This window comes from Lissotriton vulgaris, chromosome 2_2 (assembly GCF_964263255.1).
Source record: "Lissotriton vulgaris chromosome 2_2, aLisVul1.2, whole genome shotgun sequence".
Classification (NCBI taxonomy): Eukaryota; Metazoa; Chordata; class Amphibia; order Caudata; family Salamandridae; genus Lissotriton; species Lissotriton vulgaris.
This window is the reverse complement of record NC_141688.1, coordinates 109,780,111-109,805,459: the sequence shown is the minus strand read 5'-3', so window position 1 is coordinate 109,805,459 and position 25,349 is coordinate 109,780,111. Positions and strand designations below refer to the sequence as shown.

The 25,349-nt window shown below is 51.2% G+C and overlaps 1 protein-coding gene across 9 annotated transcripts in view; it reads left to right on the top strand.

The window, feature by feature from the left end:
* The window catches only part of HERC1 (HECT and RLD domain containing E3 ubiquitin protein ligase family member 1), a 2,101,515-nt gene that overhangs the window by 977,845 nt on the left and 1,098,321 nt on the right, over positions 1–25,349 (top strand). For all 9 annotated transcript variants that reach the window (XM_086959402.1, XM_086959399.1, XM_086959397.1 and 6 more), the window contains exon 40: positions 19,018–19,178. In XM_086959402.1, coding sequence (XP_086815528.1) covers positions 19,018–19,178 — 161 coding nt within the window. The remainder of the gene's footprint in view (positions 1–19,017; positions 19,179–25,349) is intronic.

Genomic DNA, 25,349 nt, shown 5'->3' with positions numbered 1-25,349 from the left:
TCTGCAGGAGGAAGTTACGGCCCTCTTGGCCAAGGGGGCCATCGAGCGCGTTCCTGGGCCAGAAGTATGGCGTGGTTGCTATTCCCACTACTTTCTGGTACCCAAGAAGGACAAGGGGGGCCTACGTCCTATCTTGGATCTACGGAACGTCAACGGATTCCTCCGGAAGGAGAAGTTCAAGATGTTGACATTAGCTCAGGTCTTGGCTGCCCTAGACCCGCAAGACTGGATGGTAGCGTTGGACTTGCAGGATGCGTATTTTCACATCCCCGTCCTGCCGGCCCACCGGCGTTACCTGCGGTTCACGGTAGGCCAGGAGCACTTTCAGTTTATCGTGCTCCCCTTCGGCCTTACCAGCGCCCCACGGGTGTTCACAAAGGTGATGGCGGTGGTCGCAGCCCATCTGCGCAGGTTAGGGGTTTCGGTCTTCCCCTACCTAGACGACTGGTTGTTGAAGGCGGGCTCGGCCCAGACAGTCGTCCACCACCTTCAGATGACGGCAGACCTCTTGCACGACCTGGGGTTCTCCATCAATGTGCCGAAATCACACCTGTGTCCCTCTCAAAGGCTCCTTTTCATCGGAGCGTTTCTGGACTCGGCGCAGTTTCGGGTTTATCCTCTGGAACGGCGGGTCCGGGATATTCAGGCTTTGATTCCCATCTTTCAGCCGCTATCCCGGGTTTCAGTCAGGTTGACGCTGCGGCTGCTGGGACTGATGGCTTCCTGCATCCTTCTGGTGCATCACGCCCGGCGGCGGATGCGGGCTCTGCAGTGGGACCTGAAGTTTCAGTGGGCCCAGCATCAGGGCAACTTGTCCGACCACGTCTTGATCTCGGAGGGCACTGCGAGACAACTGCAGTGGTGGCTTACGGACCGCGATTGGGTCAGCAGCAGATCTCTCTCCCTTCCCCAACCGCAGCACGTTGTCGTGACGGACGCGTCCCTCCAGGGCTGGGGTGGCCACTTGGGAGAGGCAGAGATCAGAGGCATCTGGTCTCCGGCGGAGTCCCGGCTCCATATAAACCTGTTGGAGCTACGGGCGATTCGTCTAGCACTGAAGGCATTCCTCCCCTTTGTCAACGGGAGTGTGGTGCAGGTGTTCACAGACAACACCACCGCCATGTGGTACTGCAACAAACAGGGCGGGGTGGGGTCGTGGACCCTTTGCCAGGAGGCTCTGCGCCTCTTGCAGTGGCTGGAACGTCAGGGCGTAACTTTGACGGTTCAACACCTGGCAGGTTCTCTGAACGCCAGGGCGGACGAACTCAGCCGTCGGTGCTCGATGGATCACGAATGGCGTCTTAACTCGGACGTGGCACAAGGCCTCTTTCTGCAATGGGGAGAGCCTTGGTTAGATCTATTCGCCACAGAAGAGAACGCGCAATGTCATCAGTTCTGCGCGTTGGCGTTTCCAAGACGGCACTCGCACGGCGACGCCTTTCGGCGCGAGTGGAGTTGCGGTCTGTTACACGCCTTTCCGCCTATACCACTTCTGCCCAGAGTGCTGAAGAAGATCAGGCGCGACCGGGCCCAAGTTATCCTTGTGGCTCCGGACTGGGCTCGAAGGTACTGGTATCCCGAGCTACTCAGCATGTCAGTCGGTCCCCCGATCCGCCTGCCCCTTCAGGAGGACCTTCTGTCGCAGCAGCAGGGGACGGTCCTCCACCCGAACCTGTCCAGTCTCCACCTCCATGCTTGGAGATTGAGCGGCGGCAGTTGAGGCCATTTGACTTGCCTCCTGAAGTCTGTGATGTGATTCTGGCAGCCAGGCGTCCCTCCACAAAGTCGGTATAAGCCTGTCGGTGGAACAGATTTGTGGCATGGTGCACAGCAAAGGCTGTGGATCCTCTTTCTGCCCCTCTTTCCGAGGTTCTTCTGTTTCTTCTCTCTCTTGCCCAGCAGGGCTCTGCTCTGGGCACTATCAAGGGCTACCTTTCGGCCCTTTCAGCCTTTCTAAGGCTTCCTGATCAGCCTTCTTTGTTCAAGTCCCCAATTGTAACGAGATTCTTGAAGGGCATCACACACATGTATCCACCTGTTCCGTTTGTGATGCCTCAGTGGGACTTGAACCTGGTTCTAACCTTTGTGATGTGTGCTCCCTTTGAGCCCCTTCATTCTTGTCCTCTCCGTCTCCTGACTTTAAAGACGGCTTTCCTGGTTGCCATCACCTCTGCCAGGAGAGTGAGTGAGCTCCAGGCTCTTTCTGTCCAACCCCCTTTCATGTCCATTCATCCTGACAAGGTGGTTCTAAGGACTAGGCCTTCTTTCCTGCCCAAAGTAGTTTCTGCTTTTCACATCGGGCAGTCCATCACCCTCCCCTCCTTCTTCCCGCCTCCGCATCCCTCAAAGGATGAAGAGCGGCTCCATCGTCTGGACCCAAAACTTGCGCTCTCATTTTATATGGATCGCACACGCCAGTTCCGGGTGGATGACCAACTGTTTGTTGGCTACGTGGATGCGAAGAAGGGACGGGCGGTGTGTAAACGAACCATCTCTCGGTGGGTCGTTCTGTGCATCAAAGCGTGCTACTCTTTGGCTCGGAAGGAGCCTCCTGTTGGGCTGAGGGCCCACTCCACTCGGGCCACGGCGGCTACTACTGCCCTGGGCCGGGGAGTCCCTTTGCAGGACATTTGCCAGGCGGCTACATGGGCCTTGCTGGACACCTTTTGCGAGGCACTACTGCCTGGACAGTCAAGTCCGGAGGGATGGCTTCTTTGGCCGTTCTGTCCTCCAGGACTTTCTGGTGTAGGAATGTATTAGTTCGCAGACCTACCACCGGGGTTGGTATTGCTGGGGTATCTATTCTAAGGTAAGGAATCTAACACTAATGTGTTTCTTTCAGATGAACAAGTTACTTACCTTCGGTAACGATATATCTGTAATAAACATTAGTTAGTGTTAGATTCCTTACCGAACCCACCCATCCTCCCCGTTCTGCGAACTGATACCTAGGGTTAAGGACATCCCTTTCAGGGCCCTAGTTTCAATGGCACCAGTGTTGGTTCTCTCATGGCTCTGCGTTTTCTGGCGCGGAAAAGCTGTGTACAAAGAACTGACGTCAGCGCGCGGAGGCGGCGTCTATATACTCCAGCGACGTCATCACGACGCCGACGACGGACGCGGAGCCGCAGGGGACAGCTGCAGACGACGCCTGCCGGCGCGCAGGGGTACTGCTACGCAAAAGTTTCCGGATCCAGACTGACGCCTGGGGATATTCTAAGGTAAGGAATCTAACACTAACTAATGTTTCTCCGCCTCAGGACTTGGCTGGAACATCAGGGCATGTCCCTGGTGGTTTAACACCTGGCAGATTCCCTGAATGCCTGGGCATATGAACTCAACCGCCAGTGCATGATGGATCACGAATGGCGTCTTCACTCAGAGGTGTTGCAAGGTCTCTTTCAGCGGTGGGGAGAGACTTGGCTAGATCTATTCGCCACTGAAGAGAACGTGTAATGTCAGCAGTTCTGTGCGTTGGAATTTCCAAGGCGGCACTGTCTAGGCGATGCTTTTTATCTCGAGTGGAGTTGCGGTCTTCAATACGCCTTTCCACCTATACCACTTCTACCCAGAGTGCTGAAGAAGATCAAGCACAACTGGGCCGAAGTCACTCTTGTAGCTCCGGACTGGACATGAAGAGTCTGGTATACCGAGCTCTTGCACGTGGCCATCAATCCTTTGATCAGACTGCCCCTTCGGGAGGATCTTCTGACGCAGCAGGGGAGGGTCCTCCACACAAACCTGTTCACCCTCCACCTCCTTGCATAGAGATTGAGCGGCAACAGTTGACGGCTTTCAACCTTCCTTCCAAAGTCTGTAACGTTTTCTTGGCAGCCAGGCGTCCCTCCACAAAATGGTATACACCTGCAGATGGAACAAATTTGTGGCTTGGTGCACAGCAAAGGCTGTGGATCTCCTTACTGTCCCCCTTTTAGAGGTACTTTTCATTCTTTCCTTGACAGCAGTGCTCTGCTCAGCGAGGAAAACAGTCACCCACGCTCTAGTCACGAGCCGACTGGACTACGGAAACACCCTCTACGCAGGTACCACCGCTAAACTCCAGAAGAAACTACAACGAATCCAAAACGCCTCAGCCAGGCTCATATTAGACATCCCACGCAACGAACACATCTCCGGTCACCTTAAAGACCTCCACTGGCTACCCGTCAATAAGAGGATCACTTTCCGACTACTTACCCACACACACAAATCACTCTACGACATCGGACCAGATGCCTCAACTCTCGACTGTCCTTCTACACCCCCTCCCGCCAACTCCGCTCTTCCAGCCAAGCCTTCGCCACTGTACCTCGCATCAACAAGACCACCATGGGAGGCAGATCCTTCTCATACCTGGCTGCCAAAACATGGAACTCACTCCCCGCTTACCTTCGCCTCACCCAGAATCACCTAGCGTTCAGAAAGCAGCTTAAAACGTGGATATTTGACAAATAATCCACCTCCCCTTCCTAAGCGCCTTGAAACCCTCTGGGTATGTAGTGCGCTATATAAATGTTTTGACTTGACTGACTTGACTTGACACTCTCGAGGACTATCGTTTGGCCATTTCGGCCTTTCTTCACCTTCCAGATCCTTAAGGGCATTACTCACTTGTTTCCACCTATTTCCTTCGTAATGCCCCAGTGGGACTTGAACCTGGTTCTGACCTACCTTATGTGCACTCCTTTCGAGCTGCTACATAACTGTCCTCTCAGACTTCTGAAACTTAAAACTGCCTTTTTGAATGCCATCACCTCTGCTCGCAGGATGAGTGAGCTTCAGCCTCTTTCTTCCAAACCTCCTTTTCTGGCTGTTCATCCGGATAAAGTTGTCCTTTGCACTAGGCCTTCTTTCCTTCCCAAAGTGGTTATTTCCTTCCACATAGGACAGACTATCACTTTGCCTACCTTCTTTCCGCCTGCATCCTTCTAAAGAGGAGCAGAGACTCCACCAGCTGGATCCAAAACGTGCACTTTCATTCTATCTGAATCGCACAAAACCATTCTGGGTGGATGACCAGCTCTTTGTTGGGTATGTGGGCACCAAAAAAGGCTGAGGGATGCTGAAGCAGACCATCTCTCGAAGGGTCGTTCTTTGCATCAAAATCTGCTATTCCTTAGCAAAGGACATTGACAGCCACTACTGCTTTAAGACGTGGTGTCCCTCTTCATGAAGTCTGCCAGGCAGCCACCTGGGCTTCATTGCACACGTTCACCAAACATTACTGCCTAGACACCCAAGTCCAGGGAGACGGCTTCTTTGGCCGTTCAGTTCTCCAGGAGTTTCTGGTGTAAACTTAATTTGCAGACCCACATCCGAGGTTGGTATAGCTGGGGTATCTATGTAGGAAGGTGGACATCTGACTATGGTTACCCCCAACTTTTTGCCTAGTGTTTAGCTGGTTTTCGACTTAGTTGACCTGGGACCCTGCTATTCAGGACCCAGGCCCTCTGCTCTCTATGTTAAAATGGACTCCATGTACTCTAGGTACATACCAATTGGAACATGGATCAACTTGTGAGCCCCTGTTCAGTGTACCCTAGGTACCCAGGGCATAGGTGCATCCAAGGCCTACCAGGGGCTGCAGCACGTATTGTGCCACCCCTAGCCTGGCCTTACTATTTGACACAACTGGCTGATCACTCAGCTGGGGCAAGGTGGTGTAATCACCCTTTGCTTTAGATATAGTATCTCTATATCTAACCCATACAAGGACACACAGTAACCTATAAGTCACTCCTATGGCAGGCCTTATCAATCCTGGAGGCAGAGTGCTTGCCAGCACCACCCCAGACAGGACTTTGTGTATCCAGATAGGCAGGGCTGAAAGGAATGAGACATGCCTGGGGCACACACCGGTTCAAACCAGTTGCTGGGGCACTCCAGCCCCAGCTCTGGCGCGAAACCTGACAAAGGATAGGGGGTGTAATCACCCCCCTTCCTGGTCCCACCCATGGGAGGGACCTAGTCGCTACTACAGCCCCCTTTAGCAGAATAAAGGTAGGAGACAGTCCCATTCCAAATTAGATTATCCTGAACAACTCTACAAAGAAGAAACTCTGGACTTCTACGTTCTGCTCCACAGAAGACTGAAGAAATATCCCTTGTGGCCAAGGAGTGACCACCCTGCATCCGCAGGCACCATCAAGCGTCCTAGCGGTTCACTTTGTCGTCCTTTCTGGCGGAACTAGACTTCAGAGCCCGACAAAACCCGGACTTCCAGACCTCTCCGACCTCAACTCACATCTGCAGCACAGCTGAGATCTGTGGGTGCGACGAGACACGTGGGTCCGGCCATCTTGAAGAAACTGCACTTCGCTTCCAGCACAACCTCTGAGGCACCCTCGAGTAAGTGCTTTGGGGATTGAGAAGCCCCAGCCCCGAGCAGCTACTGCACCGAAGACCAGCCCTCCAGCATCCACGAGATCTGCGCGGGGCCCTTCTGCTTCATTGCTACTCGACAAGTTGTCTGGTCACTTGCCGGCTGGCTAGTGGCCTCCTAGACGATGAAATCTTGAAACTACGCCGCTGGTCTGGTTGCTCCAGACTGGCCCTTGCTTCCCTGCAAAGGAGAATTACCCCGGACCCTCCTGGTCCGCACCAGACTGCATCTTTACTTGCCGCGTGGGTTGCATTTGCCAAGGCCTGTTGACTCCGATCCTGGAAACGACGCCGCCGACAGCGAGAGCCTGCGTGGGACAGCTCGTGCCTCCATCGTGGTCGTTGGCCATGTAGGAGAGTAGGGTCTGCAATCCTATGATCACCCAGACTTTTTGCTTTTGTTTCACTGGTTTACGACTTTCTCGGGCTGTGGGCCTGCTAATCAGACCCACAGCCTAGCTGTTCTCTCACTAAATTGATGTGTGTACCTTAGGTGCATTACCCAATTGGAACTGGGCCACCCTGTCAGACCCTGTAACTCAGGGCATCGGTGTACCCAGGGCCTACCAGGGGCTGAAGCATGTATTATGCCACCCCTGGGTGGCCATCTAAATCTGACACAACTGGCTGCACGACAGCTGGGGCAACGTGGCGTACTCGCCCGTTGCTGTAGGTATAGTATCCCTATATCTAACCCTCGAATGGACACCCGAGTTCCTATCAGCCACTCCTATGGCAGGCCTTGACAATCCTGAAGGCAGAGTGCGTGGAATCGTGTGAATTGGGCTCTGGCACGAGCCGAGCCCGGTTGCAGCTTGCGGAACCAAGACCCAATGGCTGTTCCATGATAACGCGTACCATATCGGTAACTTCGGTATCGCATTATCAAGACATGTCGAGTAAGGTGTCATACGAACCGGGATGCTGCCCCCTCACCAATGCTGGCGAAGAGGTTAGCAATCCGCCCTTCTAGAGGGACACGACATGTACGTAACTGTGAACCCCGGTTAAAGTTAACTGAAGCCTCAGCTCCACAAAATGGACGCTGCCACCACAGACACGAGTCTGACCTCCTGCCGTTGGGAGTCCTTCCAGCAAGGAGAGCTTGGACAAAGGGTTTCCTGTCCGGGCGGTGTTCGCACCATCCCAGACAGGGTTTTGTGTATCCTGGGTAGGCAGGGCTTTACACGAAGGTGACTGCGGAGTGGCACCCCGGTGCTCACTACGCATCTGCCGGTCAAAACCAGTTCCAGGGGCGCGCAGCCCCTGACCTGGGGAAAGTCCGGCAGGGGAGAGGGGTGTAACTACCCCCTTCCTGGTCCCACCCCTAGGGCAGGACCTAGTCATGTACCCACCCCTTTCTATAGGATAAAAGCCGGAGCGGGGACCCTTCCAAATTAGATCATCTTTGAATCAAGAATACTTTCTACGAAAGGACTTCGAGACTCTTCTTAAGATTTCTCCCTTGTGGCTAAGGAGTAGTCACCCTGCGTCCTCAGGCACCATCTAAGAACTCTGCGGTTTGCTGCAAGTCCTTCCTCCGGAATCTGACGACCCAGCTCGACGAGAACCGGCTTCCCTGGCACCTCTGACCTCTACCCACATCGTCAGCTCAGCTGAGATCTGTGGGTGCGACGAGACCTCGAGGGACCGGCCATCATCAAAACCTGCACGCTTTCTTAACAAGCACGACCACCGAAGGAATTCTCTGGTGAGTGCTCTGGGGTCCGAGAAGCCCCGACCCTGAGCAGCTCCAGCACCGAAGTGCAGCCTCCCAGTATCTCCACGATCTGCGTGGGGCCCTTCTGCTTCGCTGTTCAGCACGTTGTCCGATCACTAGCCTCTGGCTTGTGACCCTTTGACGACGAACAACAACCAACGTTGCTGGTCTGGTTGCTCCAGACTAGCCTTTTGCTCCTTTTTTAAGAGAGGAGCACCCTGGACCCTCCTGGTCCACTCAAGACGCCATTTTAGGCCCACCACGTGGCCCTGAAATCTGCCAAGGCTTGTTGCCCCAATCCTGGGCCCAGCGACGCCGACAGCATCAACCTTCGTGGGACAGCTCGCACCTCCATCCTGGTCGCCGACTTGCCTTATCGGGTCCGCCCGAGACCACTAGAACTTTCCGTGCCCTCGGGCACTTGTATTGATTGTGCACTTGAAGTATTTTCCTAAGAGTTTTGTTCTGTGCTTAGTACCCTGTCCTCATAAAGAGTACAGGGCTGTTGTGATTTTAATAAATATAACTGTTTATTTTCATAACACTTGTGTGGTGTCCTTTCACTTGGTGTTCAAGGGGTATGTGATGGTATAACAGCTGGCTTAACACGCCCTCTAGAGTTTAGCCCGAAGACTGCTCGTATCCACGCTACTATGATAGCTGGTCTAAGGTTGACTTACAACCAATCACCATAAGGGTCGTTTGGACCGATGCATAGTGGTCACTAGAATAGTGAACACTGCATATCGGGCCAACTTCTCACATTGGTGAGCAGCGGTTGGGATTTGAGCTTGCTGTTGTTTTACCACGCGTATCCTAAGAATATCTTGTGAAAGATCGCACAAGTACTCCAGGTACATATAACTTAGCTTAGAATACTCTGAGTTCTACTGAACCAGCTGTTGTAGCTCCTCAAGGCTTAGCACACCTTGGCTACAACTCTTAGCAAGGGATCAGTAGGTAAACATATAGTGTAGGTAGGTGCATCACTTACACCACACTAGAAGCAGCATGTCCGACAAAGGAGGAAACTCCGAGTCTCCTCTTGTGTCAGTCGACCTTCCACAGGTCACGTCCAGATATGCTGCACTTAGCTTCCAAGAGATGCGACAGCTCTGTACATCTCGGAAGCTAAAACAGGGTTCAAACCCTACAACTCCGTTTCTGATTCGTCTCTTGGAGACTTATGATGCTAGGAGGGCGGGTAACACCGACCCTTCTCATCCAGAAGAGAGTATGCCCCCCCTCGAGGGAACCTGAGGTGACCCTGACCTTATCCATCTCTCCGCAGAAGGTGAAGAGGAGGACGAGGAGCCAGAGACATCTGGTGACGAGGCAGACAAAGGTCCAGAGGTAGTTAGCCAGCTAACTAAGGCCAACTTAAGCCGGCACAAGAATGGTACTAGGAGACCCCTGGGGCCCCTCTCCGGCCAGCTTAACATTGGGAGTGGACGAGTTAGGTCTCTGTCGAGAGGCTCTAACAGATCCGCTCGAACCAATGGCTCTCGAGGCTCTTCTCGAAGAGGGATGACATCCCCTCAGAGGAGAGTGTACGAAGCGAAGGAGCGGGAAGTCAATCTGCGGATCGAAAGGGAAGAACTTGCCCTAGCCAAAGAAAGACTCGCCTTTGCTAGAGAGCAAGAATTGAGTGGGACAATTCCCACTGGTGGCAGCATTCCCCCATGGGAAAACAGAAGTTTAGACACTAGACACCTGAGTAAGATAGTGCCCCCCTTTAAGCAAGGGGATGACATCCACAAATGGATTACTGCTTTGGAGCGGGCCTGCACTGTACAGTGCGTCCCCCAGAGTCAGTGGGCAGCTATCTTGTGGCTCTCCTTTGAGGGTAAAGGTAGAGACAAGCTCCTCACTACTAGAGTCGAGGATGCTAATAATTACCAGGTCCTGAAAAACACACTGATTGATGGGTTCGGCCTAACCACTGAGCAGTACAGGTTGCTGTTCAGGGATACCCAGAAAACTCAGTCTCAGGACTGGTCTGATTTCGTTGATTGTGCCACTAAGGCTTTGGAGGGCTGGTTGCTGGGCAGTAAGGTTACTGATTATACAGGATTGTATAATTTGATCATGCGAGAACAGATTTTAAACAATTGTCAGAACCAGTTGTTGCATCAGCACCTTGTCGACTCGGATCTGACCTCTCCCCAAGAATTGGGAAAGAAGGCAGACAGATGGGTCAGAACAAGGGTTAAGCAAAACCAGGGCCAGAACCAGGGTGGTCAGAAGAAAGCAGACCAGAAGGGTAAAGATTCAAAAGGGGAACAAACTGACCAGAAGTCTTCGACAGGTCCCCAACAACCCAAAGAGTGGGGGGGTGGGGGGGGGGGGGGTCAGGCTTCCCAGAAAAAGAAGAATCAAGAAGGCCAATCGAAAAGGTGGTGCCAATACTGTAAAAGTAAAACTCACTGGTTTAGTGAGTGCACCAAGAAAGGAGGGCAGACTCCTGCTACTGCAGCCCCTAAGGCACCTGTGCCCCCTAGTACAGCCAGCAGTAGTAGTGCGCCTCCCAAGGGACTAGTGGGGTTAACCTTGGGTTCTGAGGGGTGTGACAACTTAGTTGGTACACTCACTCAGGCTGTCCTTGTCTGTACCGGGGATGTGGATATATCCCCTGACGTCAGTCCCAATACTATGGGCAAATACCGACAGACGCCTTTAATCAATGGAAGAATGGCTCAGGCCTATAGGGACACGGGTGCCAGCGTCACCATGGTGACGCCTAACTTTGTGGACCCTGGACAGATCATGCCAGGTACAGATTTCCTGGTGACCAATGCCAGCAACGTCACTACCAGTCATAGTATGGCGATTGTTGCGTTCTCCTGGGGAGGGGTAAATGGCCAGAAAAAGGTTGTTGTTAGTTCAGACCTCCCAGTGGATTGTTTGTTGAGCAATGATTTGGAGTCATCACAATGGTCAGAAGTGGAGCACCGGACTCACATGGAGATGTTAGGATGTTGTGCTTGCTGTGACTAGGTCACAGGTCAGACGATGCCCCGCTGAACAGGTGCTGGATCCTGGAACAACGGACCAGACACCTTCCAAGAAGAAGAGCAGTCGGGTTAAGGCAGCGCCTTCCCCCTTGCCCCAGGTCGAGGATCAAGGCTCAGAGGAGGCTGACCTCCAGGAATTGCGGGAAACTGAACCTAAAGAGCTCGAACTTGATCAAGTTGAGTTTCTGGGCTCAGGGGGACCCACACGAGAAGACCTGGGGAAGGATCAGTTAGACTGCCCTTCCCTTGAACCCCTCAGACAGCAGGCTGCTGCTGAGGCTGCTGGGAACGCCACAGGTACCCACAAGGTATACTGGGAGGATGGACTCCTGTACACTGAGGCAAGAGACCCCAAGCCTGGCATGACCAGGAGGCTGGTTATCCCCTTGTCTAAGCGTGGTTTCCTTCTTACCTTGGCCCACGAGATTCCCTTAGCAGGACACTTAGGCCAGACGAAGACGTGGGACAGGCTTGTCTCGCACTTTCACTGGCCTCACATGAACGAAGATACCAAGGAGTTTTGTCGCTCCTGTGTCACTTGCCAAGCCAGTGGTAAGTCAGGTGGCACGACAAAGGCCCCCCTTATACCAATGCCTGTGTTGGGGGTGCCCTTTGAACGTGTGGAGATTGACATTGTCGGTCTAATGGAACCCCCAACAGCATCAGGGCACAAGTTTATACTGGTGGTAGTGGATCATGCCACCAGGTATCCTGAAGCTATTCCCCTTAGGACCACTACAGCCCCTGTGGTGGCAAGAGCCCTAGTTGGAGTATTCTCCAGAGTGGGCTTCCCTAAGGAGGTCGTCTCTGACAGAGGTGCAAACTTCATGTCGAGCTACTTGACTGCTACGTGGAAGGAATGTGGTGTCAACTACAAGTTCACTACACCCTATCATCCACAATGCAATGGGCTTGTTGAGCGGTTCAACAGGACCCTGAAAGGGATGATTCATGGACTACCTGAAAAGCTCCGGCGTAGATGGGACGTCCTGATCCCCTGCCTTTTGTTCGCTTATAGAGAAGTCCCACAGAAGGGGGTTGGCTACAGCCCTTTTGAACTTTTGTACGGACATCCTGTAAGAGGACCCATGTGTTTGGTGAAGGAAGGATGGGAGAGACCTCTCAAAAAGCCTGCAACCAGCATAGTGGACTATGTGCTTGGCCTCCGCTCCCGGATGGCTGAGTACATGGAGAAGGCGTCCGAAAACCTTAAGGCCTGCCAAGAACTCCAAAAAGCTTGGCATGACCAGAAGGCTGTCTTGACTGTTTACCAGCCCGGACAGAAGGTGTGGGTGTTGGAGCCAGTGGCCCCAGCAGCACTCAAGGACAAATGGTCCGGGCCCTACACCATCCTGGAGAAAAAGGGAGAGCTCACCTACCTGGTAGACCTTGGAACTCCCCGGAGCCCCCACAGGGTGCTCCATGTCAACAGGCTCAAAGCATATGTCGACAGGAAGGACATGAGCTTGCTCATGGCCATAGATGAGGGACAGGAGGAAGAGTGACCCTCTCCCAGACCTGCTCACTCAGAATCCTGACGATGGATCGGTAGACAGTGTTGTCTTTTGTGGCAGCCTCTCCGAACATCAACAGGAGGATTGTAAACCGGTTCTTCAATCCTTCCGGCATATGTTCTCTCTAATACCCAGTCAGACCAATTGGTGTACCCATGAGGTTGACACTGGTGACAGCTTGCCCGTCAAGAGTAAAATCTACCGGCAGCCCGATCACGTTAGAGACTGCATCAAAAATGAAGTGCAGAAAATGTTGGAGTTGGGAGTCATTGAACCCTCGGATAGCCCTTGGGCTAGTCCCGTAGTTCTAGTGCCGAAGCCTCACACCCCGGGCGGTAAGAAAGAGATGAGGTTCTGCATAGACTACAAGGGTCTCAATGCAGTCACTAAGACTGATGCCCACCCAATACCAAGGGCAGACGAGCTTATCGATAGATTGGCTTCGGCCAACTACTTAAGTACGTTTGACCTGACAGCTGGGTATTGGCAAATCAGGATAGCTGAGGACACCAAGCCTAAAACAGCATTTTCTACCCCTGGTGGGCATTACTAGTTTGTGGTGATGCCCTTTGGTTTGAAAAATGCACCTGCCACCTTCCAACGGTTGGTGAATCACGTTCTCACTGGGTTGGACGACTTCTGTGCGGCGTATCTTGACGATATTGCTGTCTTTAGCTCCACCTGGGAGGATCACATGGTCCACCTGCGGAAAGTGTTAGAGGCTCTGCAGGCAGCAGGTCTCACTATCAAGGCTACCAAGTGCCAGATAGGGCAGACACAGGTTGTATACTTGGGCCACCTCGTCGGTGGAGGCCAAGTTCAACCACTGGAGAGCAAGATACAGTCAATCAGGGACTGGGCTCCTCCAACCACCCAGACTCAGGTTCGAGCTTTCTTGGGCCTGACTGGTTACTACCGAAAGTTCGTCAGAAATTACGGATCAATTGTGACTCCGCTTAATGAACTGACGAGTAAGAAAATGCCAAAAAAGGTTCAGTGGACAGCGAGCTGTCAAAAAGCATTCGATGACCTAAAACAGGCCATGTGCACGGCACCTATCCTCAAGAGTCCCGACTACTCCAAACCATTGATTGTCCAAACAGATGCTTCTGAGTTGGGTGTGGGAGCTGTTCTATCTCAACTGAATTTTGATGGTAATGACCAGCCCATTGCTTTTATAAGCAGACGGCTGACCCCCAGAGAGAAAAATTGGTCAGCTATAGAGAGGGAGGCCTTCGCTGTGGTGTGGGCCCTGAAGAAACTGAGGCCATACTTGTTTGGCACTCATTTCAAGATTCAGACCGACCATAAGCCCCTCTTATGGCTAAATCAGATGAAGGGTGAAAACCCCAAACTACTTAGGTGGTCCATTTCCCTACAGGGGATGGACTTCACAGTGGAGCATAGACCTGGCACTGATCATGGCAATGCAGATGGGCTCTCCAGGTATTTCCACTTAGAACAAGAAGACTCACCTGGTCAAGGTTAGTTTATTGTCCCAACGTTTGGGGGGGGGGGTCATGTAGGAGAGTAGGGTCTGCAATCCTATGATCACCCAGACTTCTTGCTTTTGTTTCACTGGTTTACGACTTTCTCGGGCTGTGGGCCTGCTAGTCAGACCCACAGCCTAGCTGTTCTCTCACTAAATTGATGTGTGTACCTTAGGTGCATTACCCAATTGGAACTGGGCCACCCTGTCAGACCCTGTAACTCAGGGCATCGGTGTACCCAGGGCCTACCAGGGGCTGAAGCATGTATTATGCCACCCCTGGGTGGCCATCTAAATCTGACACAACTGGTTGCGCGACAGCTGGGGCAACGTGGCTTACTCGCCCGTTGCTGTAGGTATAGTATCCCTATATCTAACCCTCGAATGGACACCCGAGTTCCTAATAGCCACTCCTATGGCAGGCCCTGACAATCCTGAAGGCAGAGTGCGTGGAATCGTGTGAATTGGGCTCTGGCACGAGCCGAGCCCGGTTGCAGCTTGCGGAACCAAGACCCAATGGCTGTTCCATGATAACGCGTACCATATCGGTAACTTCGGTATCGCGTTATCAAGACATGTCGAGTAAGGTGTCATACGAACCGGGATGCTGCCCCCTCACCAATGCTGGCGACGAGGTTAGCATTCCGCCCTTCTAGAGGGACACGACATGTACGTAACTGTGAACCCCGGTTAAAGTTAACTGAAGCCTCAGCTCCACAAAATGGACGCTGCCACCACAGACACGAGTCTGACCTCCTGCCGTTGGGAGTCCTTCCAGCAAGGAGAGCTTGGACAAAGGGTTTCCTGTCCGGGGCGGGGTTCGCACCATCCCAGACAGGGTTTTGTGTATCCTGGGTAGGCAGGGCTTTACAGGAAGGTGACTGCGGAGTGGCACCCCGGTGCTCACTACGCATCTGCCGGTCAAAACCAGTTCCAGGGGCGCGCAGCCCCTGACCTGGGGAAAGTCCGGCAGGGGAGCGGGGTGTAACTACCCCCTTCCTGGTCCCACCCCTAGGGCAGGACCTAGTCATGTACCCACCCCTTTCTTTAGGATAAAGGCCGGAGCGGGGACCCTTCCAAATTAGATCATCTTTGAATCAAGAATACTTTCTACGAAAGGACTTCGAGACTCTTCTTAAGATTTCTCCCTTGTGGCTAAGGAGTAGTCACCCTGCGTCCGCAGGCACCATCTAAGAACTCTGCGGTTTGCTGCAAGTCCTTCCTCAGGAATCCGACGACCCAGCTCGACGAGAACCGGCTTCCCTGGCACCTCTGGCCTCTACCCACATCGTCAGCTCAGCTGAGATCTGTGGGTGCGACGAGACCTCGAGGGACCAGCCATCATCAAAACCTGCACGCTTTCTTAACCAGCACGACCACCGAAGGAATTCTCTGGTGAGTGCTCTGGGGTCCGAGAAGCCCCGACCCTGAGCAGCTCCAGCACCGAAGTGCAGCCTCCCAGTATCTCCACGATCTGCGTGGGGCCCTTCTGCTTCGCTGTTCAGCACGTTGTCTGATCACTAGCCGCTGGCTTGTGACCCTTTGACGACGAACGACAACCAACGTTGCTGGTCTGGTTGCTCCAGACTAGCCTTTTGCTCCTTTTTACGAGAGGAGCACCCTGGACCGTCCTGGTCCACTCAAGACGCCATTTTAGGCCCACCACGTGGCCCTGAAATCTGCCAAGGCTTGTTGCCCCAATCCTGGGCCCAGCGACGCCGACAGCATCAACCTTCGTGGGACAGCTCGCACCTCCATCCTGGTCGCCGACAACGCCTCCTGGTCCGTGAGACTGCAGAGCCTAGCGTCGCCCACTCACCTAGTCGAGGTGACGGCCATCCGGTGCCCTCCTGGTACCCTCTGACTACTGGCTAGTAGTACGAACTTGGTCCCCTCTGCTTTCAGGTATCATCGATCTCTGATCCAGGCTTGGATCTCTACGAACTATTCTCCACTGGTCGCCGGCCAGCAACTCCTTCCTTCCGGCTCCTGGCTCATCAGCGAAGACCCCCGACGCCTGTAAGACTTGTGCAGCCGCAGCCCTTGTGGCTAGGTAACTTCGGCATTTCGGTGCCCGCATAGCCTCCTTACTTAAGGGTCCCGAGTCCCTCGCTTCCGACTTGCCTTATCGGGTCCGCCCGAGACCACTAGAACTTTCCGTGCCCTCGGGCACTTGTATTGATTGTGCACTTGAAGTATTTTCCTAAGAGTTTTGTTCTGTGCTTAGTCCCCTTTCCTCATAAAGAGTACAGGGCTGTTGTGATTCTAATAAATATAACAGTTTATTTTCATAACACTTGTGTGGTGTCCTTTCACTTGGTGTTCAAGGGGTATGTGATGGTATAACAGCTGGCTTAACACGCCCTCTAGAGTTTAGCCCGAAGACTGCTCGTATCCACGCTACTAGGATAGCTGGTCTAAGGTTGACTTACAACCAATCACCATAAGGGTCGTTTGGACCGTGCATAGTGGTCACTAGAATAGTGAACACTGCATATCGGGCCAACTTCTCACAGACGACGCCTCCTGGTTCACGTGGCAGCAGAGTCAAGCGTCACCTCTTCACCTGATCGCGACGACATCATCTGGTTCCTTCCTGGTTCCACGCCAGTCCCTGGCTAGTGACTTTGAACACTGTCCCCTCTGCTTTCAGGTCTCCATCTTCTTCGATCCGCCCTTGGATCACTCCAGACATCTTCCTCCTGGATGCCTGCAGCATCTTTTCTCCAAGGCTCCATTGACTTCAAAGAGGAAACCCAACACACTTTCACACCTATGCACCAGCAGCCCGTGGGTGAGGTAACGAGAGCATTTCGGTGCTCATAGGTAGATTGACTCTCCTAGTGTCCAGGTATCCTGTAGTTTTGGTCTCAACCAGTCGGAACTGTCCTTACTTACCTATTTTGTAAATTGTTCGTGCCCATTGACTTTGCATTGAAACCCGCGTGTGTGTTCTAGCACTGCACACGCATCCCGTGGGCCTCCTTTCTCCTTACTTAAGGTTAGGGTAGTGTAGCCCCAGCGATTCTACAGCCTCTGGGCATAATCATTTTTTCTTTTGTTCTATTTAACCCATTTACTTAGTATCTGGTTTGTCGTGCCCCTAGGGCACCATTGTAATTGTGCGACTCACTGTATTTTTCTGAAGAGTATTATGTGCTTAGCCCTCTTATCTCATAAAGAGCTCAGAGGTGTTAGTTAGTAATAAATACATTGTTTATTTTCATAACAACCTGCGTGATGTCCTTTCATCTGATATTCAAGGGGTTATATGTTGTAAAACAGCTGGCTTCACATGCCAAAAGAGTTTAGCCTAAGACTGCTCTGTCCATGCTACCATTAGGATAGCTGGTCTATAAGGTTGACTTACAACCAATCACCATAAGGGTTGTTTGGACTGATACAAGGTGATCACTAGAACTAGTGAGCATCATATATCAGGCCAACTTCTCACAATCTATTCTATGATGAGGAATCCATAACTAATAGTCTCTTTCAGATAAACAAGTTACTTACCTTCGGTAACAATCTATCTGCAAGAGACATATATTAGTTATGGATTCTTCACTTCCCCATCCATCCTCCCCGTTCTGCGAACTGACTTCTAGGGTAAGGGACTCCCTTTCAGGCCCCTAGTTTTGTGCACCAGTGGTCAGTGTCTTGCATGGCTCTGCGCTTCGGTCGTGAAATGTTGTGTAAAAAACTGGTGTCAGCGCGCTGGGGCAGCATCTAAGTAGATACCGTGATGTCATTCTGGCGATCACGATGCAAATGACTAACGCAGAGTTGATCGACACCACCTAATGACGCGCAGTGGTACTGCTAAAGAAAAATTCTCCGGATCGATTCTGATGCTTGGGGGTAATTCTAAGGAGGGCACCCCATAACTAATATATGTCTCTTACAAGTATACTGTTACCCAAGGTAAGTAGCTTGGTTTTCTATTTCAATGGACTCATCGTCCAATGGTGACATTAACGTGGAGGTGGTACGGATATAGTGGCCCTGACGTCACATCCTGGTCGAGACAGGTCCGACATGGAGCCGCAGTACAATGACTACTGATGCGTTAGGGAATTGCTATTGAAAATTTTCCAGATCCAGTCTGGCGCCTGGGGGTATTCACAAGGTGAGGAATGTGCAATTAGATAGTTTTAAATAGAAAAGGAATTACTGAAGGTAAGTAACTTGTTAATCTAGATTTTGAAAAGAGGTTCGAGATGACTAATTCGGTCTTCAGGGTGACATGGGACCCATAATAAATTTTTTAAATTGAACAGTTTAGTCTTAAATTATGTTTCTACAATCACTCGACTAACTGCCATTAGATAGTGTTGTCGTTTTTATTCTTAACGGGATCAATGGAGTCATCGTCCAATGGTGACATTAACGTGGAGGTGGTACGGATATAGTGGCCCTGACGTCACATCCGGGTCGAGACAGGTCCGACATGGAGCCGCAGTACAATGACTACTGATGCGTTAGGGAATTGCTATTGAAAATTTTCCAGATCCAGTCTGGCGCCTGGGGGTATTCACAAGGTGAGGAATGTGCAATTAGATAGTTTTAAATAGAAAAGGAATTACTGAAGGTAAGTAACTTGTTAATCTAGATTTTGAAAAGAGGTTCGAGATGACTAATTCGGTCTTCAGGGTGACATGGGACCCATAATAAATTTTTTAAATTGAACAGTTTAGTCTTAAATTATGTTTCTACAATCACTCGACTAACTGCCATTAGATAGTGTTGTCGTTTTTATTCTTAACGGGATCATTCATTGCCAATGAGTAACAGTTAAGAAGCATAAAGAAACATTTTGAAGAAAGTGGTTATTCATTTTTGCAGCCTTTAGTACCAGTAAAATGTACATCTCTATAACCACTGAATTTTTCTTCAAAGGCAAATGTTTTCCAGTTACCCAACTACTAGTGTCCACCCCTCGCGGCGTGCGCAAACTCCTCCTATATCCTCGCTTCCAACATCTCCCACTGATGACGTCGGACGGAGGCAAAGTCTGACATCGCCTGACTCGCAGCCAACACATCCTGTAAATCGTACAGGTAAAAAACCATTAGTGTCAGTAGGATCATTACACATGTGTAGTTTGTTAAAGGTATTTGAGCACATGAATTTCTTTATGTAATATTTATGTATAGGGCAAATAGTATCTAAAGTCATTAACATGCTTTAAACACTAATATTGTTAGAAATAAACCTCCTGATTAAAGGAAGTGAAGAGTACAAGATGATGAAATTGGAAACTGTATGCTAAATGAAACATATAAGACTTCGATGTTACTGTGAATTTGCATGAGAAAGGTGCATCCTCATCAGTAGGATGAGGCAGATGAGAGGGGAGAACCAGAAATTGATTGTGGCACCCTTGAAAAGCTGTTTCAGCGTTACAGAAGTTTTGAATTTTAGGACTTATTTTGTCAGAGTTGTCTTAAAAGCAGAGGCCCGTTGTAAACTGGAGAAAGTCAAAGGTTTAGCCAGTTAAAGTGGATTTGCCAGATGTAGAGGCTTGTTGGTGAGACAGTAAGTTTCAAACTTGAATCTGGCCTTGATTAGAGGCCAGTTTACTTCACATAGAACTGATGAGATTTGTTAACAATTTGCCCTTGCATAGATGAATCGTTCTGTGGTCTGAATAAAAGCTTTGGACTGGGCAAGAGAAAACGGGAAAGTGCCAATTATCATATCGTTTCTGAAGTTAGTTTGTGGTATGATTAGTGCTTGAACAGCTATTGTTATATGGTTAGGTGTCAGAAGGTGCTTGATTTTCATTAGTGAATATAGAAAAATGTCCATGGTTTAGACCAGTTTATATGTGAGGTAATAGAGAGGGGTTATTATATATGTTGCAACCTAAATAATTGCTTGGACCTAAATTTACATGCTTGTTTGTTTTGTTGTTTATAGACCTTGAGAGTTAATATGATTTCTTCAAATACATAAAAAATCAACACATTCCTATTATGCAAGGTAGATGTGGTAAGTGTGTAGGAGCATATGCTACTCCTGACCTACACAAATGGGGAGGGCAAGGTGAAAATGTTGTTAGAGATGTTACCGGACTGTGCTTAACAAATGGGTCCAAAAGGCAAGGCAATATTTTGATGCATCTGCATTATATTTTCAACACATGAAAAAGACAGGATTGCATACTAAGGGCCAGATGTCGGTGTCCAAATACCGGTCGGAAATGGCCGAAAATACAGATTTTCGTCCGTTTCCGACCGATATTTGGACATTGGTATGTAGGGTAAGCAAAAACATACAGACGTGAGGGGTGGGGAAAGGACGTGAGGGGGATCACCAGGGACCATCACCGGTTGTAGTGTTTCCTTAATGGGGGCAGCACTCTATGCACTCCCGTCCCTTATCCACCCAACCGCCCTTTACCCGTTCCCTCCCTCTGACTGAAAGAGCCCTCGTGTACGAGCCCGTACCTTGCGGTGCCACACTTCTCCAGGTGAAGTGTGGCTGGGCGGAGCGTGGTTCCGTTGGCCTCCTGGCTGTACTGCTGGCGGTCTCTCCTAGTCTCCTGCTTCGGTCACCCTCAGCAATCCGGTTCCAGGTTCCTTCCGTCCAGCGGCGAAGACGTCCGGTGCTTCCTGTGCTGCTCCGGCGTTCGCGCCCTCCTGTTCGAAACCTCGCGTTATCAGCGCCGCCGTAGGCGATGATTGGACATTAGGGGATGACGTCACTGATGAAGGCCCCACCTCCGGGTAAGCCCAGGCGGCCGTGGAAGGCGTACAAACATCCTGTGTGCGCCGAGGCGGAAACGAAGAGGGACAAACATCAGTAGCAGAGTCGTGGCAGGTAGGAACCCCCTGACATATGTTTTTCATGCTTTTGAGTTTTAACCCAGCCCATTGTGAAAAAATTGTGGGAATATTTAACAGTGTTTTCCACTAACTTTGGTGCCTCAAATCAATCATAGCATTTGTCAATCATAGCATTTGTAAAGCGCACTACTTAGCTGTGAGGGTCTCAAGGCGCTAGTGGGGGGGAATGCTGCTACTGCTCGAAAAGCCAGGTCTTGAGAAGTCTTCTGAAAGTCAGCAGGTCATGGGTCTGCCATAGGTGGATGGGGAGGGTGTTCCAGGTCTTGGTGGCAAGGTGGGAGAACGATCTGCCGCCGGAGGTCGCTCTTTTGATGCGGGGGACAGTGGCGAGGGCGAGGTCAGTGGAGCAGAGCTGGCTGGTGGGGGTGTAGAAGCTGAGTCATCTGTTGAGGTATGCTGGTCCGGTGTTGTGAAGTGCCTTGTGTGTGTGGGTGAGAAACTTGAAGGTTATCTTCTTGTTGATGGGGAGCCAGTGCAGGTCTCTCAGGTGGGGTGTGATGTGGCTGCTGCGAGGGATGTCGAGGCTCAGGCGTGCAGAGGCATTCTGGATGCAAGTTGTTTCAGGAGTTTGGCTGAGGCTCATGCATAGAGGGTGTTTCCGTAGTCCAGCCTCCTGCTGACGAGTGCCTGGGTGACCGTTCTTCTCATTTCCGTGGGGTTCCAGTTGTAGATATTGTGAAGCATGCAGAAGCAGGAGGAAAAGACGACGTTGACCTGCTTCGTCATGGAGAGGGTGGAGTCAAGGATGACCCCTAAGTTGCGTGCGTGGTCGGTGGGTGTTGGAGCTGTTCCTAGTGCGGTTGGCCACCAGGAGTCATCCCAGGCCGAGGTGGTAGATCCGAGGAAGAGGACCTCCGTTTTGTCCGAGTTCAGCTTCAGTCTGCTGTTCCTCATCCATTCGGCGACAGCCTACATTCCTTCTTAGAGGTTGGTTTTGATGGTGTTCAGGAGAGCAGGCGGTTGGTGAGGATGGTGGTCGTAGGGGCGGAGGTCTCAGTGGTTTTCAGGGTGATCGTGGCGTTGAAGCTGTTGTGGATGTCTGCGATCTTGCAATGGAAGAAGGTGGTGAGTGTGTCGCACAGGTATTGCGAAGGTGGGATGTTGTTGGTTTTGGAGCTGGGGTTGGAGAGTTCCTTCACGATGTTGAAGAGCTCTTTGCGGTTGTGTGCTTTGTTGTCTGGGCGGTCTTTGAAGGAGGCCCTTTTGGCGGCTCTGATGAGGTGATGGTGTCTGCGGGTGGCGTTCTTGTGGGCTGCGTAGGTGTCCGGTGTTCGTTTATGGTGCCAGTTCTACTCTAGCTTTCTGCAGGTTTGCTTGGAGGCCTTGAGATCTTCAGTGAACCAGCTGGCTTTCTTGCTGGTGTAGCTGTTGGAGGATTTCTTGACCGGGGCGAGGGTGTTGGTGCAGTCGTCGATCCACCGTCTGAGGTTGCAGGCGGTGGTGTCTGGGTCGGTGGGGTCGCCGGGGGGGCTTCGGGCGAGGGTGGTGGTTAGCTGGTCTTCGGTGACTTTGCTCCAGCAGCGGCGAGGGATCTGTTTTGTGCGGTGGTGCATGGTGGTCTTCCAGAACGGGAAGTGGATGCAGTGATGGTCAGTTTAGTGGACTCCGGTGGTGTGGTTGAAGGTGACGTGGGCGCTTGCTTAGAAGATGGGGTCAAGCGTGTGGCTGCCGGAGTGGGTGGGTGTTGTGACGAGTTGTCTGAGTCCGAGGTTGGCGAGGGGAAAAGAGTAATGGCCAGCTGTGGTGTTAATGCACTCTAGTGGTGTACTTGGGACAGATACTGAAAGCTTTTTGGGTGACTACTGTTCATTTAAAAAAAAGATAATGGTGGCAAAATTATCACAATAAGACAGGGGTATAAGGGGTTTATGGTCCTCAGTATTAGACTTCTCTAAACACACTTTAAACTACTCAAGCCGATATACCTTACTTAAGTCACCTTATAATCCAGCGCATTTCTAGACCTCACTTCATGTCTTCCTTTCCTCAAGGGAAAGATTGTGCAACTAGTCGCTGGCAATACTGCTTTTGGGGTGTATTGGAGCAAACAGAAGAGTGAATGAGTTTGTCTGCTTGCAAATACGATCTGCTTTGGGAACCGGCCCCTGAAGAACAACATTTTACATGCTGCCTTTGGTGAGATAGAAAGAATGATGTGGAAGCACATATTTTAAAGTCTCCATCATGCTGCCCAAGATAGAAATCAATTGTATATTAATGCCCATCATTTGCCTCCCCTATAGGAGTCGGAAGAAAGGGATGGGAGTGGGCAAGTGTCTTGGTAGTTCTCCTGTTTTGGACTGACATGGGAAGGTGTATATGGCTTCTCACAGATTCTTCTAATAGAACTGATTCACCAAAAAATCAGAAGGCGCAGTAGGTTCGAAAAGATTCAAGTAATCACATTTTAGCCCATCCAGTTTTGGTCTTTGGTTCTACACTAAACAACTTTTGTTTCATTCAGTTCTTGGGTATTCAGGATTAGAGAGAGGGTAGTTATTCCCTACACTTTATCTCCCATTGCTGATCAGGCATAAGCTCATCATGGCATTTCATGTATATATAATGCAATTGTATGATCTTAGGAAAGAACGTGTTTATTAAGAAACTGTGCTGCAGGATGTAGGTCATACTGTGCCACTGCACTATACTAAAGATCTTAAATGCTTTAGAGGACATCTTATATTATGTTCTACCCTGTATGGTTGTATTATTTAACTGATTAGAAACAGGATAGATTAATGTGAGCACAATCTTTCTGTAGCTCAGTAAATTTGATAATACTTCACCACCAATGAGTTTGGCAGAAAAAAGATTTAAATAGCAAACAATTCCAGATGATATTAGCTATGAAATAAGGAAAAAGGTTATGCAGTTCCTAATGTGCGAGGGAGAGAAGGGGGATTGGAAGGGCCCCTGACTACACACTGGTAGTATTTGTGAGAAATACGCCAGTGTAGCTCCACCTGACTTCGCCCGTACTACCCTCTGCTCCTGCTGACTTCGAGGCCTGCCTGGTAGGCCTTGGGCTGCCCGTAACTTTCTCTGCTGTGTTTTTATTCCTCTACTTTTGCTCTGGCGTTTTCTTAAATTGTGCTCACTGCCTTTTGCTTACTGCCTAATTCTTCCAAACTGTGTCTCTCTTCCATTGTTGTCCCAGTGTTTGTTATTCATAAATTGTGCTTACTGCCCTGTATTCTTTGTCTGATATTGTATCTTGTGCTCCCAGATTGTGTATTTTTTCCCTCCCGTGCCCCCTTGCCGGTCCTGCTTCCCGCCGCTGTGTCCCCTGCAGCCCCGCCCCTCCGCTTCCATCCGTCCATCGCCCACCACCCAGCTGCCCCCCCTCCCCCAACTCCCCTTCTTATGGCAGCCGCTACGCGGCAATAAGAGCGACCCTTGACCCTGTTTCCAGGCAGGTTGCTCCCCACGTCGCATAGCTCCACCTGACTGCACCCGTGCTACCCCCCTGCTCCTGCCGAGTTCGAGGCCCGCCAGGTAGGCCTTGGGCTGCCCGTAACTTTCTCTGCTTTGTTTTTTTTTTCCTCTACTGTTGCTCTGGCGTTTTCTTAAATTGTGCTCACTGCCTTGTGCTTACTGCCTAATTCTTCCAAACTGTGTCTCTCTTCCATTGTTGTTCCATTGTTTGTTTTTCATAAATTGTGCTTACTACCCTGTATTCTTTGTCTGATATTGTATTTTGTGCTCCCTATTTTGTGTATTTTTTCCCTCCCCGCGGCTACTCGCCAGTTCCGCTTCCCTCGGCTGCGTCCCCGCTCCCATTCGTCCGTCGCCCCCACCCAGCTGCTCCTCCCTCCCACCTCCCCTCCTTATGGCGCGCCTAAGGCAAGCCCGTTTGCGCCCGACCGCGCCTGGACCATGCCCAGCGCCGGAACCCCGGCCCCCGCGGTTGCAACAACTCCCGACTGAACTACGACGCCAGCACCCTGCACGCACTCAACACCAGCCGAGAACACGCCTGCTACCGGGCCACCCCGAAGCGCACCCAAGGACCCTTTACCTGCTGGAGTTGCAGCTTCACCAGCATCCGGCCAGCCAAACCGCCAACCAAGGAACCCAACTACCTCAACTGCATCCTCCTCAACACCCGCTCTGCCCGCAAACAAGCCGTCGAACTCTGGGAGCTCCTCGACCACCACTCCGGACGTCGCCTTCCTGACAGAGACCTGGTTGAACCCCGCCTCAGCCCTCGACATCGCCATAGCCATCCCGAAAGGCTACAAGATCACCCGCAAGGACCGCACCAACGGGGTAGGAGGAGGAATCGCCATCGTCCATAGGATCACTCTCAGAGTCTCGACCAACTTCGATGACACCCTCAGCACCGCTGGACAAATGCACTTCCAGATCAACACCACC